Below are 20,356 nucleotides of genomic sequence, written 5' to 3'. Positions count from 1 at the left end.
TCTGTTATTATCAGATGAGTACAAAATAAAGAAAATGAATCTACACTCCAGCTTATATACCGTTTAATATATGCCATCTAAATTAAAAATACAAACTGTGTAACTGTGTGTGACAAAAAAAAGAACCACAGAGCTACAATATTCACACTGTTTTTAAACACATCATATATCTTAATATTTAGATAGGATTTTATACACTCCAACACTAACAGCTACATGCTCGGGAACTTAAGGTAGGAGACACTAAACGTGAGAGGAATGTTAGAAACGCTACAGTCACAACTGCAGGTTCACCTCCACTACTTACTTAATTACCCCGATTTCTCCCAGAGGTGTAAGTAAGGTCACCGGATTCAGCAAGGTCTTTAGCACTACTACTAGTCCCAACTGCTTGTATTAACAAATGCTCTGAGTTCTTGCATTTTTTTTTTACTTTTCTGCATACAATCACAATGCTTTATGGACTTTTTTCTATTAAAGATGCACTTAGAGTGAATCACATTTACATTTGAAAAAGCACAAAAAGGGCATGTTAATACCAGATTTGATTTGTAGTGTAAATAAAGGAAACATAGTCTGCCAAGGATATTATAAAGGTTTTAAACCACATTAACATGTCATGCTCGTTGTTCACTTTTATGGTGAGGTTGTTCTCAGCAATGTGAAGAAACAAGCTTTAATGCCATAAACATAAAAGTAAAACAAATATATTTTCACCATCTTTCTCTGCTGTTTATAACGATAGCACATAAAGTATTGTGTCAGCGTTTGTGTGTACAGCATTGTTTCTTTGCTGTTCCATTAGTATTTTCACAGCACTTTTCATTCACTGAATGGTTAGGCACCTAAATTTAAATTAAGTTTTCCACAGTGTAATTGTCTACTAATGAGACTGCATCATCAATGTGGTTTCATTCCCTCAAATTTAAAGTAATACGCTGCACCGACAATACGTTTGCAGAGACAGTTACTGAAAGTTGCACCAGCAGGTAGAGCTTGTCACTAACAGAGGGACAGTTACAACACCAGCTGTGGTGGCCACGTCATCTTCTTGCTGACAACTTGATATAGCTGCTGTAGAATGTTTGGCACACATTGCAAATGTTTTCTTAAATCTGATGCGTTGGCTGTTTCGATGTTTCGAAACTCGTGTACATTCAGTATCAGTCCGGTGCAATTAAAACATGAGCTGGAGGGGAACTTCATGTGCTGGCCCAATGTAGCAAATAGTAAATTAATTGATTAATCTCTATTGCTAAACTATAACCAATAGAAAGGCATGATCATTAATAAATGCAACGCTAAATGTGCATTTGCATAGTGATAAATTTACTGCTAATGTCAATAAGCTGCACCCCTTTTAATACAACCATCAATAAAATCCTAACGACACCTAACCATGCACTTAACTCAAGAATATACGTGAAGAAAATTTTAAGACTCATGTTGACAGCATCATTATTGCAGTTTAGCAACGAAGCCCGGAGGGCTCGTGGGGGTTAATATAACAACCCTCTGTACCCTCAATAAGATAATGCTGAGGCCTTTCGTGTGCCAAGCAGTGATTATCTGACGTTAAAAAAAAAAAAACTATTAACAGCGTGGCTGCATATCAAGTCAAACTGCTTCCTCTCACTCTCGATTAAACTCTCCAATGAGTTCGGGAGCTATTTTCGAGATTTTTCCTCTGACATCATGTCACTTTCTGTTTAAAGTTGATGGCTATGGATGTTGGAAGCAATTCCCTAAGATTTTTAATAATATGGAAACTCAGAATACACTTAAACAGCACTTGTCTTCTGAATGACAACACTATCTTAATACTTAAGAGTAGAGATGTAATCAAAACCCAATGTATCTCTTATTTTTGCCAACCAGACTGCTGGGATTTTTCTAGCTTGATGCTCCAATTTTATATAAAGTCATGCATATTGTGAGTACTTTATATTGCATTGCATATGGATGCTCAAGACAATATGCTTATATACAGTTAGAGGAAGGTAAAGAGAGATTATTACACTGATACTAAACTAAAAACTTTGTTTTCAGTTTTTTCAGTGCAACATTATCTAAGAATTGTAACTGAGTACTGGCCCCAGATAAGAAATGTTTTCATGTTATCAAATCCATCTGAACTGTACACCTGAATTGTTTTTTTTTTTGTTTTTTTTTGCTGTTGTTGTTTTTTCTAAATCAAGCAGTGCACTGTAAAATGACAGTATAAAGCTTGTGACACTGGATGCTTTTGCAAACTTGATTCACATGCATGATTTTTTTTTTTTTTTACCATGTATTCATTCTAAGAGATAATTAACCAGTTGTACTGAAGATGAAAAAAATAGACATGATAGGGAATCCACTATTTTCTCTTTATGCAAGTCATGAGAAAATGACAACAATGGAATGTGCTGCCAATGACAGTCTCAAAAGATACTCAACAAATTATACACTTGGCAAGAAAAAGCAGACAGGGAATTGCTTTCATTAAAAAAAAAAAAAAAAAAATTAAAAAACGCAGCAACACGGTGGCACAAAGCAATTATTTAACCCGTAACGGCACTGAAGGTTAAAGAGAAAGCCAATCAATTTAAAGAGTCACATTTACAACCCATACAAGGAAAGAAAAAATATATGCAGTGTATGCAAAGACATGCAGGACATGCCCCAATGCCCTGCTTTTCACACTTGCAGACAAAAGGTCACTTATTTACATATAAGTCAATAAGCCTCTTTTTCTAGAAAGGGCAGAGCTGTTTCTCCCACAACTTGTTTGTTTCCTGCCTGACAAGGAATGACCATCCTTCTTTTTATTGATGGCTCTTCCTCCCAGTACCACCCCACACCTGGCTGAGATTTATTACTGATGTGAAGCCTGCAATTTAATCTTTCAATGAGGACCTATAAGAAGGACATAAAAACCTTTTCAGCAAGACTTATGCACCAGGCTCAACAAAGAGAGCGATTCCATCAGCTGACCATATGAAATTTACAAGCCTTACTCTGCGATAGTATGTTCCACACTGTTAAATACAGTTTGTTTTAAATGCTATGGAATTAAGCTGTAAAGCTAAAACCTGAAGACGGCCATATAAAAGCAGCAAACCTGTTTACATCATTTGATGATGACAGCCACTGCTGTAAAATACTTGGGATAAAATACTTTGATTGACTACAAGGCAAGCGAGCGGATAATTAACTTCAACTCCAAAACTCTCAGCCTTCATAACACTGTTTTGCATGAAGCTATGAAGACTGGTAGCCAGTGATCAACAGCTAAGCTACAGAAAGCTACAATTTGAAGAGTCTTTCAAGAATCCTGTTGAATTGTGCATGACTTCTATGCAGTATGTCCAACTTGTACATATGCTCCCTACCAGTCTCTGAATTCACCTCTGAATTCAAGTTTGCCACCTTTTTAATTCACTGTCACATTCTGCATAATTTGAAAGGATTGCTCTCCTGAAGAGTATGCATGGAGTGTGTCGGTGAGTCAGCTGCTCGTTACAACATATTAAGAGGTTGAGAGCATTTACAATTGTAATGTACGTTAGTGATGAATGCTGCGGGATTTCTGAAAAGAACAGCTGAAATAAAAGCTAATGATGCCATTCATCTGTCCTGCCAAAGTAATATATATTTCACATATTTTGTCCTCATGGGTAATGGGCTTTTTCCCCTGAATTGCTTGGGCCATATATCCAAATGGTGCACTAATGCCCCAATCAGTATCACTTTATACCATAGTCCACTTTTTCTATGTTTACAATGACACTGATGGGCAGTATTGTTGGCACTGTAGGCAGAAAATAGCATTGTGCATGTCATATCACACATCAATATATCGTTTAATCATGTGTGATATGAGGAAATGGAATGCAGCCTTAACCCTGTTTTCTGGGATCAACAGAATCATATATATCAATGTTTTATTTAAAGAAAGAAGAAGAAAAAAATCAGTACTGCATAATGTTATTTGCAAAAGGTAGCCTTGTATACAACCAGTAATCTTAGCACGAGTTCCTCGGATTCTTGGCCTAGGAAACATTTACATCAAAAACAATTTACAATTGACCCATTTGCAAATGGTAAACGCAGTTGTCTCAGTTCTGACTGCTGCTGTCGCACACCCACGACAATATCTGTCACTCTGTTACTGCCTCTTGCTTTCGCTCTCTCCCTTCCTCACACGTGTTTTCTGAGATTGCGTATCTACCAGTATAGCCTCCTGTATGAATATCTTTTTTTTTGTTAGCTTTTCGTCCCCATTACCTGACTGAGGTATGACACAAACCAGACAGGGAGCTCCGAGTTGTCAGCAGCAAAGAAATAGCTCGGAGGCCAGTATCGATCAGCTATAATAAGCTTGCAGGATTTGGCATAGTATTTTCCTTCCATCAGCCGCTGCTCACCAAAATTACCTGCAAAAACTTACAATGCAACCAGGAGTCATCATGTGCCCTGACAATACACGAACTTCAAGCCACCTGCAACGTACCCCAATGCCAACAGACTGCCATACTGTCATCATACTCCTGAGTTGCTAGGACAGTGGTTGAATGGCTGAACTGAATGGTGGTTTCAGACCTTATCTAATGAATACAAGACAGCAATAGAACAGGGGCGCATAAGAGCAGTGGAATGTTTTACTCTCATTAACAGTGCACAGTATAAATTCTGACAGGTGACATATAGAATATGCCCTGGTCTTGCTCAAAGCATAATCCACAATTAAATATGGATTAGAATCAATTTATTTAATAAATATAAAGTATAATAAATATGCAAAGAAGAGCTTTGTGATACCAGTCAGGAAGCATGTTTCGCTTGTATACCACGAAATGTGAATAATCCACAGAGACATTTAACTGCATTTAAAGACAAGAAGAGCAAGTACGTTCTAACTCTTTTTCGACTTGTTTACAGTTTTGTAAATGCACTCAGTGGTGCGGGATTGCTGGACCATTCAGGGAACAATGTTGGCTCGCTATCAGCAAAGGGTTGTGGCTGTGATATGCATTCCTTAGAGGAGCTCCACATAATCCTGGTTGCAGAAATCCAATTACAGCATTTTCTACAGAGGTTGGTTACGTTCTCTGAAATCACTCAAATTAATCAATATGCAGGGTTTACTGCATTGCCAATGAGGAACCATGCACTGCAAATCCTAAAAGGAACAGGGATCACCGACCTCTTGCACAGTCAAGAATTTACTGCAAGGCAAATTCCAAATATGTGACTATTTTACAGCCGGTAAGATGAGCTACCATTTCCCATCATTTCTGCTAGTAGTTGAGTAGTCTGAGTCAATATTAGTATTTTGCCCTGATGATTAATAGATGAGTAGTTGCCTTAGCCATATTTGTTTTCAAAGCATTGCTGGCGCATTGGCTGCTCATCATTTCTTCAATACTGTGGAAATTAAAGGTTTAACCCTAAATCTAATCTTTTTTTCCCCTTTAAAAGCTATGCCAACAAAATCTGAACTGCTTCGTGATCACTGAAACATTTGTCTGACAGTCTGTGAACACTAAAGGACATTAAAGAAAAAAAAAAAAGAAATGTAAACAAATGAAATGTAAGTGCAGTGACAGTGTGAGCTTGGATGGCAACAGGAATCTCATTTCAGCTCCACACACGAGCAGTTTCTTTTTATAGCTGCCATGTCACCTGATACCTTGAGCAGAGAGTTTTACTAATTGTGCTTAACATGAAAAATGGAGAGGAAGGATATCATCACAAGCCAGCTCTTATTCACTCATTCTCCACAAGTTAATTTACTTAATGTGTGCAAATGAAATAAATGGCATTACTGAAAACTGTAACTGTTTTGTTTATATGTTAGAAATTGGAAGCAGTGCTACAACAATGGAAGGAATTTCCCCGTCTCTATTTTTAAAAAGCCGTATTGTTAAAAAGGTTATGGATACGATCATGTCTCTTGTCTTGTGGGTGTTTTATAGCTTAAACAAAGCATTTGTCTCCCTTCTTATTAATGGACTTTCTTTACATAATTGATTACCATTGTTAGTGCAATGGAATTTTTAATTAATATCAGTCAAGTTTCACTTATAATTAATGGGGCAATGAGCCTGTTCATTTTGCATTTGCATTTCTTTTTCATCTCCAATTCTGCAGCTCTGAATCAATGTGCAGGTTCCTCTCTTGGGTACTTGTATTGAATAAACTACAAATGTGAAAAATATTCTTTTTATGCCAATACCCAGAAGAGGCTTGTTTTCCCCCACTCTCTTCTTAGTTAAATGACAATTAAATATAAACTCTCATAAATACAATGTGATTATTTGCTCAATAGTACACAAAAATATGAATGCGCCCACAGTAGTACTGTGTTGACTGATGATAGGGCAGCCTATGAGTCATTAGTATATTGATTAAACACCATCACATCACAAAGTAGAGTACATGGAAGCTATCGCAAACAACTAAACAACCTTAAGCAATCTGAAACAGTGCACTGTAAGAGACAGTGGTGTGAAGATGTTGGCTCAGCACTACTGACTACAGACTTCAAGTGCTCCCTGTTTTGTTCACTGGAACTGTGGCAGATAAAGTTATGTAACTGCAATCACATTGTGCGATTCATGTGTGATCAAAACAATTATTTTAAAATTCATTATCATATTTACATTGCTTGTTGCAGAACCTGTATTAGACGATGATGACTGAACACAGGTGTTTGTGCTGAGTGCGACCCTGTATGTTTCTTGTCAGCAGAGGTGGCAAAAGTACAGACATTCTATACTTAGAGGTACAAGAAGAAGTGCAGATACTAGTGCTAAAAACCACTCCAGTAAACGTCCAAGTACTGATTCAATTTCTTTACTCAAAAGTAAAAATGTACAAGCTCTCAAATGTAATCAAAGTAAGAAAGTAAAAAGTTGCTCTTTGGGGGACATATCTATTTTTGTGCAAAGCTAACTGAACCTTGTGCTGTATTAACATAATGACAAAATAATATCAGGAGATGGGAATGGAAAAACTTAAGTCCAAAAAAATTAGCTGTAGGGGCTCAGCGTGGGGAAAAGGATCTCACAGTAATTTCTACTGAGAGCTCCAGTAGATTTTCTTAATGTACAGGTTGTGATCAGCTGACCTGCTTCTCTCTGTGGATGCACACAACTGAATTCAGCAAGATGTCAGCGGATGTTTCATGAGTTGTCTTGGCCGATTTCCATCCTCACTGACAGTACACTGTTTATGCTGTATTTTTTCTAGACAGTATAAGTTGGTATGACGGTGGAATTCAGTCAGTGAATCTAAGCATCATCTGCTAAAATTCATATGAATCTCTGCAACACTCGTTGTAACTCTGACCATGAAACCACAGCCGCTGTGCACCACACGCTGTTCTTTACTTTAAATCCATCACAGTACAGCAAACTAACCTGTTTAACCTTCACTATGCACAGGATTTTCATGCAACCTTTAAATAGCAATGTTCCACAATATTAAAAAAAATCAAAACATACTGTCACATGTACAGACCCAATATCCGATTTAAAAACATGAGGACTTACATGTAAGCTTTAATTTTCCAGTTTATCAGATACCACAGAGCAGTTCTTACCTTTAAATGTATATCTTCTTCCGCTCCTGTCCTGTTTTTCTTATCTTTCTCCATCTCTGAGTGAAGTTAGCGCTCCTTCTTTTCTCTCCCTGTGAAATACAGCGGCTTTAGCTAGCAACACAATGTGCGACAAACCGCACATGAACAGTTTGTCTTTGCTGACGTTTGTTGAGCTGACAGAAACATTGCGTTTGAAATTACCTGACACTTAAAAAAGGTCACTCCTTTTATGCTCGCTCCTCTTCAGTAGGGCTAGTCATTCCAGTGTTGTGGCAATAAATAAATAAAAACACCAACCCACTTTTAGCCCCTTAATTTGGCACATCTCATCTCTTTTTATGCGATGTCCTCTGGCGATTAATACACGAACAGGATTTCTTATCATATGTTACTGTTTAGGCTCAAATCGGTTTGAAGACCAGCAGTGACATAAAATAACTCCTCTCAAGTGCATTAAAGCAAAAGTTACGAACCTGTTTTGAAAATGTAAAGAGTAGGAAGTAGTCTTGTGAGATACCACGGATTTCCTTTCCGAACCGATACCAAGTCAAATTCACGGCGCAATCAACTGATCCGATACTTTGTACAAAAACTTAATGTGTTATTGTATTTCAGATTATAGCTTTATAATGATTACAGGACATCAGACTACTTGTTCTTATTGTTCAATTATGAAGAATTATCATAAAGAAATGTAAAAAGAACTAAAGTTGTGTGTTAATTGATGCTATTTGAACAGGTATCTTGTCATTTAACATGTATACTTGCCTGGACATTTCAGCAAAAACATTCAACATTCACACTTTCCCTCATTCACAGCAGTGCTGTGCCACACTACAAGTTTTGGTATCAATCCAATGCCAAGTAAATACAGGGCCAGGATTGCCGATATCAGTACAAATTATTTTAAGTTATTCAGGCAGCTAATTGTGGGAGAGTAGGTGCCATGACTTATGAGATAAATTCTCAGTTTGCAAATTCTGCACAGTTTTAATCACCACTATATCACTGTGATTGTTACTTTCCACAATAATTAGTTAACACAACAAAACACACCTTTCAGTTTTTCACGTGTTCTGAGACTGGGTTTTTGTTGACCTGGGATGTAAATATTTCTGTCTTTAAAGCACACAAAAACGTTCAGACATTTTTTTTATAGTGCATGTTTGCGGTTCATTTTTTGCAAAGAAATAATTAACACAGTTCAGTGGGCTACATACTGAACTTAATGGATAAAAGCAAAGTATCAATCCAATCGTGCTAGTACCGATCCGATACCAATACTAGAGTTGGTATTGATATTTGGATTGATAAGCCCACCGCTAGTAGGAAGTACAGATATTCACTAGGTATTCACTAGGGGTGGGTTTAAAAAATCAAATCGATTTTAGTTTGAATTATGCCATATCGATTCATTAAAACCTGAATTGATTTTTAAATATAAATGTATTTTTCAGTAACACCACAATCCTGAAAACCGAAATCTCACAGATTCTGAAGCTGCAGGTTTCGTCAGTCTCCAAACAAAACTCACTGAACCAGCAGCAAAAGAAGATCAACACTACGCTTCACATTTGAAAAACTTTGCTATGAATTCCTTCTTAATTTTGCTTTTACTTCCTGCACAGCTCTCTGTCAGTGTACTTAGAGACCAGTTTACCATCAAAAATCTCTATTTTCTGCATTATTCTCTTGCTTATTGTGCTTTCGTGCTGATTATGCGCCAGTCTACCGTTGTGTACCATGCCTTCGGGAGCTGTTTTTTTTTCTCCAAAAATGACCTCCAACAAGAAAGCCTCATTTCTGCTGTTGAATACCAAGGAAATGTAAACTTTAACAAATTATGTCAAATTGCAAAACGCTTAGCTGTGTCTCCAACAAAATATTTGTAACTTTGCCCTGCTTCACTTCAGCAGCATCAGGTAATGTTCATATGTTGATTCATGGTTTTCTTCTGTTTTTGATTTCCTGTGGAACATGTTTAAGTTGGTTATCTGCCATAAAAAGCCAGGCCAGCAAAATTTTCTTCATGGTTTTCCGTATTTGATCCTCAGTTGCTTTAACACAAAGGCATCTGCTGTGATGCTAACACCTCTGATGAAGTCTCACAAGTGTCAACTTTGTTTTTATACATGGATATAAAAATCTGAATATGTCTGATCATTCATACACTAATGAATGATCAGTATTATGATATTTCTGACTGTCTGAGTCAAAATTGAATCGAATTGGGATCTTGTGAATCTGAATCGGATCAGTTATAGAAATCAGTGACGATACCCAGCCCTAGCATTCACTCGTACGTCAGATCATTGCATTCAGGTGTTCCAGTCACCTTAATGGGCACAGGTAATATAAAGGACTTAGGCATGCAGAGAGCTTCTAAAAACCTTTTCGAAAGAATGGATCACTCTCAGGAGCTCAGTGAATTCCACTGTGGTATTGTAATAGGATGACACCTGTATAGCAAGTCCAGCCCTAAAATTTCATCACTGCTAAATATTTCACAGTCAACTGTTATTGGTGTTATTATAAAGTTGAAGCGATTGGGAACAGTCGTGAATGTACGTCACATGCATCACCAACACTAACAAAAAAGTGTCAGATACAGTGGTGTAAAGCATGATGCCACTTGACTCTAGAGCAGCATTCTCTGATATACCATATCACTGGCAATCTGATGTCAGTGGTCTCGGTTTGGCGATGCCAGGAAAATAGTGCGTGTCTGACTCCAATGTGCCAAGTATACTTTTGGTAAAGGGGAGATTATTGTGTGGGGTTGTTTTTGCAGGAGTTGGGCTCGACCCCTTAGTTCCAGTGAAAGGAACTGTTAATGCTGCAGCTTAACAAGACAGTTTGGATAATTTCATGCTCCCAGCAGTTTGGTGATGGCCTCTTCCTGTTCCTAAGCAGTCCTAAAACAAGTTTCAGACTAGCTGCCTGAGATTATACCCTTGGTTTGAACTTATAATGGTGAAATGAGTTGCGCGATTTCTAATATACACAGGGCTGATGTGGTGATAGTTATAGGAAAACTGAAAGAATGCAGAATGCCATGGAGACATGGCCATGGAATAATATAAAACTTCCAAAGCAAATATAAACAGAGCAGATGTTACAGCAATCATGTAGTTTAAGGAAAAGCACAATCAAAACACAATCTCTACCAAGGATAGGGCAATAAAATCTTTAGTTAAGCTCACAGTGTATACGAAAACCCTCTTGCGGAAAACATTTAAGTGAAGAATTCCCTCCGCAATTTTGAAATATGTATTTCAAGCCCTCGCTGTTCACTATTAATTTAATTTCATCTTCCCACAGTTGGAAATCTACTGTAGTACAAGTGATTTCATAAACCGTTTGAATAGATTTTGAATGTTTACAAGATTGCAAAACAGGACACAAGGTGAAAGATGCATGAACCATAGTTACACAAAACCCTTATTCATCTTGTACTCTTCTTGATGCTCTGATACTGTCCAACTAAAACACCAGGTACTAGAATACACAGTGTTTTATTAAAGACCAGCAAACTCTGAAGCACAAATTCCTGGGGAGCACTGGAGGGCAACAACACTTAAACCATACTGCTGTCAGTCAAAAGATCCACAAGAAATGGCTGCCTTTCATTTGGCTCAACAAAATACAATTCTCCACATAAGAGTGCGTATATCCACAAAGGACTGTGTTTATACCCCAGGCCCTAGGGTATCTGAATGTAGTTTAACCCGCAGACATGGTACTGTGTTACATATAGCATCAGAAAATGATAAATAACTGTAATCATTACTGCTCCAAAAAGTGCTGCCCAGATTTTGTGATGAAGACAGTTTAATTAGAGAGGGAGCTCTCTGCCCAGCTGATTTTACAAGAGCCTGATGCATCCTACAACAGCGGAGACAAGAAGCAGGGAACTGCAGCCAGCAACATCATGGCAGGTTTACTAAATGATGAAATGCACAGCCAAGCACAGTGGCCAAAGTAAGAGCACAATGGCTTAAACCAAAGTAGAATATAAACAAAGGAAAATAAAACAGCCCAATTATACTTTATAAAGACAGAAAACATATCAGGAAGCCTATTGCATCTAGGTGCATAGGTGCATCTGCACCTATTGCCTTTGCATCCTTAAGCAAAGCCATCACAGAATTTCCCACATGGATTCTACGTTTTACAAATCAATAATCCGAACAGAGAAAAAGTAAACCACATCTTTTTTCATAGCCACTGAAACCAAAACCCTTCTGTCTTTTCTTGATTTTTATAATTACTGATTCACATTTTACATTTTTGAGACATGGCATGACTCAAAATGATGGGGAAAAAAAAGAATCATAACAACTCAAACTATTTCATCAACTTCTCTGCTGCAATAAACAAATGTCAATTGGATATCTGAAAAAGCTGAACAGATGGGCCAAAACCATGACGCACATGCTGCACAAGCCTGCACACATGCTAGCAGGAAACAAACAAAATTCAAGTGTACATGAAACAAATCTCACAGAAGCTATAAGCAGGACATCAGCCAGGCATAATGGCACAGCAGCCTATAGCCCAACATCACAGCAAAAAGTAAAATAGATGATTATAGATAATAAATAAGAATGTTCCTCTTAAATGTTTTAGGTCAGACGCAAAAAGAAAGGAAGCAAGAAATCAGACAAAAAAACAGTAATGATTTAAATTAATTAATTAATTTTGGACTTGAGAAACCTGGTGAAATAATTGACATACACTGGCAGTCAATACGTCGTTATATATTATGCATCACCCAGCCCTTGCACTCATACACATACACAGGCAAAAGTAAAACTGCAGCGAGCCTGAGATTGACAAATGGCACAGAGGCACAATGGCACCCAGAAATGGAGAAAATGACAAATGGAGTCACTGAATCATATGCTATATTTTGTAATCACAGTGTTTTCTTTAATGTGGTATTTAATACGATATTTTCATCAAACCCAGAACTCCTCGGGTCTTTGCAGTCCTCATGAGCTCATGTTACTCCATTTAGCAGCAAAGCATTGTAACATTAAGCAAAACTATTCCTGGTTTCTGATGGCATAGGTGTGTGTGTAAGTGTGTGAGTGTGCTTTTCTTTTTAAGCTGCTAATTACTTGGCATTTTGCACATTAAGTTCTATTGACTTCATCCACAACATCTTCCAGTTACCGTCTATCATTCCATCCATCCAACCATCCTGTTAACCAGTTCAAGATCGCTGGGGACTGGACACTTTCCCAGGTAGGGAACACCCAGGACAGGTCACCAGTCTGTTGCCTGGCCAGTTCAAAATTTATTTTTTAATTTTTTAATTCTGTGTGGTTGCTTTGTCTGTCCCTGTAGTTCCCAAAGCGAGGCTCCTTCCTTATCAACATATCTTCCAAACTAGAAGTTTCCACCCTCAACCCCGTGTCATTGCCCATTGGGTTGAGTGCAGGCACTCATCCTCACATGAAATGAAGATGCATTGTTAAAGTTTTAAAAATGAGTTTTTCTGTACACTTACAGTGCTGCCCTGTAGGCGGATAGCAACAAAAGAAATACCCCAAAGCCTTTTACAATGTTAATTTGAGACACATGAAAAATCACAATTAATTATCATTAAAATTAAGAGACCCTCTGGGATAAATGAAACTGCTCAACCATTCAAGCATGATTGGAAAGAAGTTTTCAGTTGCAAATACTGACACTATTGTTTCATTGTAAGCACTTGCAACAAGTTTTCATTTTATTCTGTTTAGTTTTAATACTTTATGACAGGCACGTTACGACATCCCTTTCTTTCAAGGACTGAATTCTCTTCATGTGGAGACACTTGATCCACTGGTTTCTCTTCATTATAAGACCAACATGTCCCTCGGCAAGAGGGCCTTCAGCCAATAAATGTTACCATCTTTTGCTTTAACTCACATGTCAGTTAGTGGTTAAATTGACATAAGATGGTAGTTTTAAATTAACAGTAGTACATAAGGGTATAATATAAGCACAGCACATCTGCATATAGGAAACCAAGTAAAAAGGTACTTTTTAATTATTTAACGTTGGTTGTGGCCCACATTCTGCTACATCATGATATATACTGTTACGATGTTACAGTACATGCCAATCATAAGTTAGAATCACCTTATATTACTAACTAAGGATAAATGCAAACACATTTTGTTGTTACAATATCTAGTTTGTGCCTGAGGATCATACTTTTATCATTATTACTTTATGTATATTAGACAATAATAATACTTTTTGCATTTTTTTTGGTCATTGCAGAAAATATTATGTGGTTTTGCTGCCATCCAATAGGGGTCATGTACTAACTCTAATTTTCATTCATTTCTGTAGAAATAAATAATGCACCACGGGTGATAACATTATAATGCCAGGCTATGCTTGCGTGAGCTTGGGAATTTGCTCTGAATCTCAAATTACTTCTAGTGTGTTTGTGCACATGTCTGTGTGTCTTGGGTTGTTTTGAACCATAATCTACAAAGAATTCATGGCCTCATCCCACATTTACTCTTGGCTCTATGCCGGGCATTGCCATGGAAATTCACTGGAATTATCTATGTGCAAAAAGGTTAATATTTACAGGCTGAAGAAAGGCTAATTTAATCGAGAGAAATGTGAGTGTTAGAGTGTGGATCTATCCACGTGTTAGGTAGTGCCATTGTAAGAGGGTGATTACAGGAATCAGTTCACAGGTTTAAAAACAACCAGAAATGTAGCAACCTCTACTCAGATCCCTTTTTTGATAGAATAAAAATGAAAAAGATGTTTTGCCCCAAGCCACAAGTAGTTAGCTGGCTATGGAAATTCCATACCTTAGCAAGCAAAAATCCATAATCATATATGGTGATGATCACATTGCATTACAGCCTTTAAATATTTAAAAGGCTTTGAATTGTATGAATGAGCGCTGCAGTGAGGAAAACATAACTGTGTCAATAGGCTTTCGAACACCAGCCCAGAACTTGTTTGTCTTGTACAAAGAGAGCTGCCACTGTCCTGGGTTTATATACAAAGAGGTTCTCTTGCTGGAGCTGTGATACTGTGAAACTGTGCTGACTCCTCTGGTTACAAGACTTTTAAGGTGAAGGTTGAAAACGAGTATTTACTTCAAGGATTTATAGTTTGAACTTTGCTACTTGGAAGAAAAAACAGAAAAAGAAAAAGAAACCCTCACATCTCCTGTTTTATATAAGAGAAATTTTTTTCGTCATTCATGATTAGGAATTGATCCACGATGTTGAAGAGTTATCACTGCAGCGTAATTGCACAGAGAGAATACATTATTTATGAGCGACTTAGCCTCATTAATCTGTGAAATGTTCTGAAAGCACGATCATTTTATTTTTCTCATGACTTAGTGTTTTGCAGATCTGTGCAGAGAAATGAATTTGCTCTTTGATGCGCAGTCAGTTTCCTTGGCTGTCTTTGTGAAATAGTCTTCCTTGACAGCCCTTCCCCGGTGCATTCAATGAATCATTATATGTGCCAATGTTTGCACTCAACCTGTCGTTTTTTTCTGCTTTGTCTTGCAGCTACACACTGACCTCGATAAGGGGGACAGTGCAGTGAAGTACACTCTCTCAGGAGAAGGGGCTGGCTCCATTTTCACAATTGACCAAACAACGGGGGACATCCATGCCTTAAGAAGTCTTGATAGGGAGGAGAAGCCTTACTACACCCTGCGCGCCCAGGCTGTTGACATCAACACCAATAGGCCCCTGGAACCTGAATCAGAATTTGTAATCAAGGTCCAAGATATCAACGACAATGAGCCCAAGTTCCTGGAAGGACCATATACAGCCAGTGTTCCCGAGATGTCACCAGTAGGTAAGTAATCATTCAGAGTTACTTTTAAATACTTGGATCAGTATCATCATCGGCACACCGCAATTCTCAGCATTGAAAACTTTCTTTTTTCCACTTTGGAAACACATAAAGTTCTCTTTCAGGCGCATCTTTACAACCACAGGGTAAGACTGCTCCCCCCAACAGATTTTGACATTTCAGAGGACCATTTATTCTTGGTGTGCCCCGAGTGAATTGCACTGCTTTGTCTTTCAACGTTATCCCCAGGGAGAACAGATCAAGGTAATTCACGGGGAAAAAGGCTCCTCTTGATGTGAACTGCAATAAAACCCTCAAAACTCCAAAATCAGCACTCTTTGGAGAATTGGTAGGAAAAACAGGAACAACGCAGCATAACCCCAGTGAACACTCCCAAATCACAGGCTGCATGGTAACTGTTTATTGTAGAATAAGAAAGCGACTTTTAAGTTTATCAAAAGAAAAACATCTGTTGTGACCATGGAAACAGTGTACAGATATGAAATTTAAACAGCACCCACACACTGGATTAATGGCGTTGCTTACAAATAGCTAGTTGTTGGGCTTCTGAGGTCCAAAGAAAAGAAAGTCAAACAAGCACTGATGATTTATACTGTGACTTTCATTCTAAAGCATTAGCGAAAACTTCACTTTCCATCAAGCGACTGGATAGTACAGTTCATTTGTGAATTTAATCAGTGATTACATCTGCAACAACCCCACCCCCCACCCTGTTTGTAACACTAGCTTCCTGCTATAAGTGGAAAGTCTTAAGCGGAAACACCCCTGATGATATCATATGCAAAATGATTGGTGAAGCACCCCTGATGGTATCATCATAGTCATTTTTTCAGCCTTTGCAGAGCTCCCTCAAGATCCATAGAACACATACTCCAACTGTTTTTACAGCTTGAGTAATACTCCCTATGGTGTTATGACTAAAATGACCTTCGTGCCCATTTATTGGACTGCCCATTTAACTGATATTGGCAATGTGAATAAGCTTAACCAATATGTGACTGATTACTGTTTTAGGAGAAGGCAATATCTAAATGTATAATATTCTGTGTAAAAATAGTAAGAGTAACCTATTTCTACATTGAAGAATATGTATATGTATATTTTTTTTAATAATATCTAGTCTGTATAAAGGTTTAGTTGTGTGTTGGGTGATAGAACTGTTATTCCAGGTCCCATTAAAAAGTAATGGTGAAACCAAGTTGGTACCAATTTATACAGAGGGACATTACTACCAGAAATGTCTTTGTTGAGAATTCAACTGTGTGAATTCAGCCGCAGCGGCCAGTGTAAACAACAACCCACAAGGATGCCTATACTGAGCTGCAACCATTGGATTAGCATTAAACCAAATGAAGTCATTATCAATATTTATAGCAGCAAGACTTGGGTGATCAATGGGCTCATTAACTGCTACATCTCTCTTGTTGTCTTTGTTAGCAGGGCAAAATAAAAGCTAAAAGATGCTGAGCATAAACACTGTAATGGCAGATAGAGTCAAGTAATCTATTTGCCCTCGTGGTAATAATCCTTTGTTAGCTATTAGCTTATCCATGAAGTTTTTAGAAAAAGTTAATGTGCTGAAACGACTGTACCTTACTGTGCAAAAGTCTCCTCTAATTTCTTTATATTTTACTCCCAAGGAGCCAGACCAAAGCACCTAGCCCAAGGGATGAATCACCTTTGTATCTACATACAGTATATATGAAAATGTAGCAAAGAACCAATTTTAAATTGTATCTTTAGCCAATATGTTACTTGCAGCCTGTCTCAAAAACTCATAATTTGTTCCAGCTTCATTAGTTCAATTTCTGAAAAATCCCAATTACACCAACAAGATGATTTTTAAAGAGCTAAAAACTAGGCATATCTGGGCATTGTGTGCAGTGTGTCCTTAAAAAATCTGAAGAAACTAGACAAGAGGAGAACAAAATTGTTATACCTAAAAAAAATAAATCTGCGTACTGAACAGTATCTGAAAGTCACGCCCTTAAGAAGGTCAAAATCCAGCAAAGACCTGATGAAAGACCTGAGAGATATATCTGACCCTTAAGCTGATGCATCTGCAAAGCCTCTTCAGAAAAAGTCTCAGTGGATTAAATGCTGTTGAGGTAAATGAGGAGGCTGAGGTATGCCAAATCACTGACGAAGTGGACAAAAATGGACCGTAGTGTCAATAGGTCTAATGGAGTGATGAATCTGAAATTGTTGGTTCCAGTTGTTGTCCATATGTACAGAGTCAGGTACAAGAGTGTGTGTCTGCAGCCATTTGCAGGCACTTCAGCTAGCAGTATTGGGAACCTGGTCAAAATTGATTAAGTTACAAACATATAAAACTACTATCAGATTTTGATCCACCATTCAATATCATCTGGAAAGTCTCTGACTGGAAATAGCTTTATTTTTTCAGCATGGCCATGCTTACAAAAGCATTGTAAATGCAGTGAAAGCATATCTGTATAGAAGACACAGTGCTTACCAGAGCTCAGACCTCAACATTATTGAACTTTAACTTAACAGAGGACATAACAAAAGGCAGTCAACATACAAAGAAGAGCTGTCTGTGTTTCTTTGAAGACACTTGTCAGGCTTGAATGTCCTTCAAGAAGCCTGGAGAACTATTCCTGAAGACTACTTAAAGAAAGGACAAGAAAGTTTGCCTGAGAGAGTTCAGGCTGTGTTGAAGATTAAAGGTGGCGATACCAACCATTGACTTTCAAGCTCGTTAAAATCCGTTCTTGCCTTATATACTGTTTTTCCATGCACCAGAGTTCTTGACTGATGCTCACTGTATTCATTCTCGTCTTTTTTTACTTCATATTTCATTTCAGTGTCATTTGACTTCCTCTACACTCTACTGAAACACATCATCGTCATTTTTTTGAATACTGACTGAAACGAATTGAATATTTAAAGTTAGATAAATACAATATATTTCCTTTTTGCAAAATGTTACCAGCAGTGACCTTTGAAGTCACTTCTTTCATCGTATTTCTACTTATGCATTTGAATTTCCATAATAATAATAATATGAGTAGAATTTATTTGACTTGTTTATAGCCCTACACCTAGGTTGGTGCCTGCTGCGTAGGCGTATGATGTGCTTAAAGTCTCTCAAACTCTCTCTGCATCTGAGCTCTTACTGAAGCGGATTTCCTCTCCTTGGATGAACAGAAAAGGTGTTAAGTGTATTATCTCATCTATTGTATACCGTGTTGTAACATGATGCAGTCCTTCTCAGGTATGTCTAATCAGGCACATGTGGAGGACTGAAACACTAATCCCTCACACCATGTTTAATTCCATTGTTACCATCTCCTCAGACTGAAAAGCCTATTTAGTATACATCAAGTTCTTTATAGAGAGCTAAAATCTTAGCAGAATTCCAAGCAACTATGCAAATACAGTCCCCGTGGTCAGCCTCTCTTAATCATACTAAGTATCCCATAAATGCTTCAGCTATATTGTGCACAGCTATCCAGACGTAGGCATGCGGTTGAGACGTGGACGTATGTGCACTGCGAGTGAAGCATCAATGTCAACCTGTCTGCAAGTCCTCCTAAACAACTGGTCCATCTGCACGAGAACCCCCAGAAATGAGTTGTGGAGTTGTCAAACAGTCATGCTGTCAAGGCATCACTTATTGTTTCCTCACACTAGAAACTTTTTATTAAATCTGTTTAATTCCAATGCATTTAATCAGGATTGTGTTAGTGAAATAGTGTTTTCACTGCCAGCTAGTTAAAAGGGATGAGCAAAACATCCAACAAGTAATTATTCTGTCCCTGTTACTGAAGGAGTTTGGAAGACTGCCATCTTAATACTATTCTTGCCATGCCCCTTTGTTTTCTTAATGGTTACACTGTCTAATGAATAGTCACATAAGAGTTTTAAGAGTTTTTGATAACCAAAAACATAAAACTGCGGCTCTATTGTTAAAGAACAGCTACTTTTTAGCGATGCACAAATCAACACACACAACAAGAAAATTGAACAACTTCCCAGCACATTATTTCTCCTCTGCACTCCTCCTCATTGCTCATTGCACTCCATCAGGGGCTCTGAATGTTGCGCATTAGCTGAGGCTTTCTCGGCAGAGATTCACCATTCATTAGTGTCAGGTGAGATTGTTTAGCAAACTGATGAGGTTCAAAGAGTTTGGATCTCGGTCTAATGAAGAAAGCGATTAGATCGAGTCAATATGTCTTCTGACTCCTGTCTGCAGGGACATATGTGACGCAAGTAACAGCCACAGATGCAGATGACCCTACCTATGGAAACAGTGCCAGAGTGGTGTATAGCATCCTCCACGGGCAACCCTATTTCTCTGTTGATCCCAAAACAGGTAAAGTACTTGTGTTTTTTTTTTGTGTGTGCTGTGAACAGATTTAGAATTTAAACAAAACAATAATGCAATGTTTTGCAAATCTCAGAAACCTATATTTTATTCACAACAGAACATATAAAGCATATCAAATGTTAAACTGAAACATTTTATCATTTCATTAAAAAATATTGTCTCATTTTGAATTTAATGGCAGTAACATGACTAAAAAACTGGCTGAAAAACTAAGTGGTACTAAAAAGAAACAGCCAGAGGAACCTTTTGCATTAAGTTTCTACTAATTGGCAACAGGTCAGTAACATGACGGGGTATAAACGAGCTTCTAGAGAAGCAGAGTGTCTAAGAATTTAAGATCAGCAGATGTTCACCAATTTGTAAAAAAACTGCATCTACAACTTGTTGAACATTTGTAGCATAGATATAGCATTAAAAATAGTCATGATTGTGTTATGAAAATCACTTAATTATCTCATGAACACTTCCAGAAATAACTGGCTGTTATCCACGATATCCAAAAATGCAGCTTAAAGCTCTAGCATGCAAAGAAGAAGCCTTAAGTGAAGATA

At 37.7% G+C, this 20,356-nt stretch overlaps 1 protein-coding gene across 1 annotated transcript in view; it reads left to right on the top strand.

The window, feature by feature from the left end:
• Nucleotides 1-20,356, top strand: part of LOC113029358 (cadherin-12-like) — a 102,964-nt gene that overhangs the window by 36,580 nt on the left and 46,028 nt on the right. The window contains exons 3-4 of the mRNA XM_026180189.2: nucleotides 15,136-15,430; nucleotides 19,671-19,790. Of these exons, the coding sequence (XP_026035974.1) occupies nucleotides 15,136-15,430; nucleotides 19,671-19,790 (415 nt within the window). The remainder of the gene's footprint in view (nucleotides 1-15,135; nucleotides 15,431-19,670; nucleotides 19,791-20,356) is intronic.

This window comes from Astatotilapia calliptera, chromosome 9 (genome assembly GCF_964374335.1).
Source record: "Astatotilapia calliptera chromosome 9, fAstCal68.1, whole genome shotgun sequence".
NCBI lineage: Eukaryota > Metazoa > Chordata > Actinopteri > Cichliformes > Cichlidae > Astatotilapia > Astatotilapia calliptera.
The sequence above is the reverse complement of the archived record's forward strand: the minus strand, read 5'-3'. Positions and strand labels throughout refer to the sequence as shown.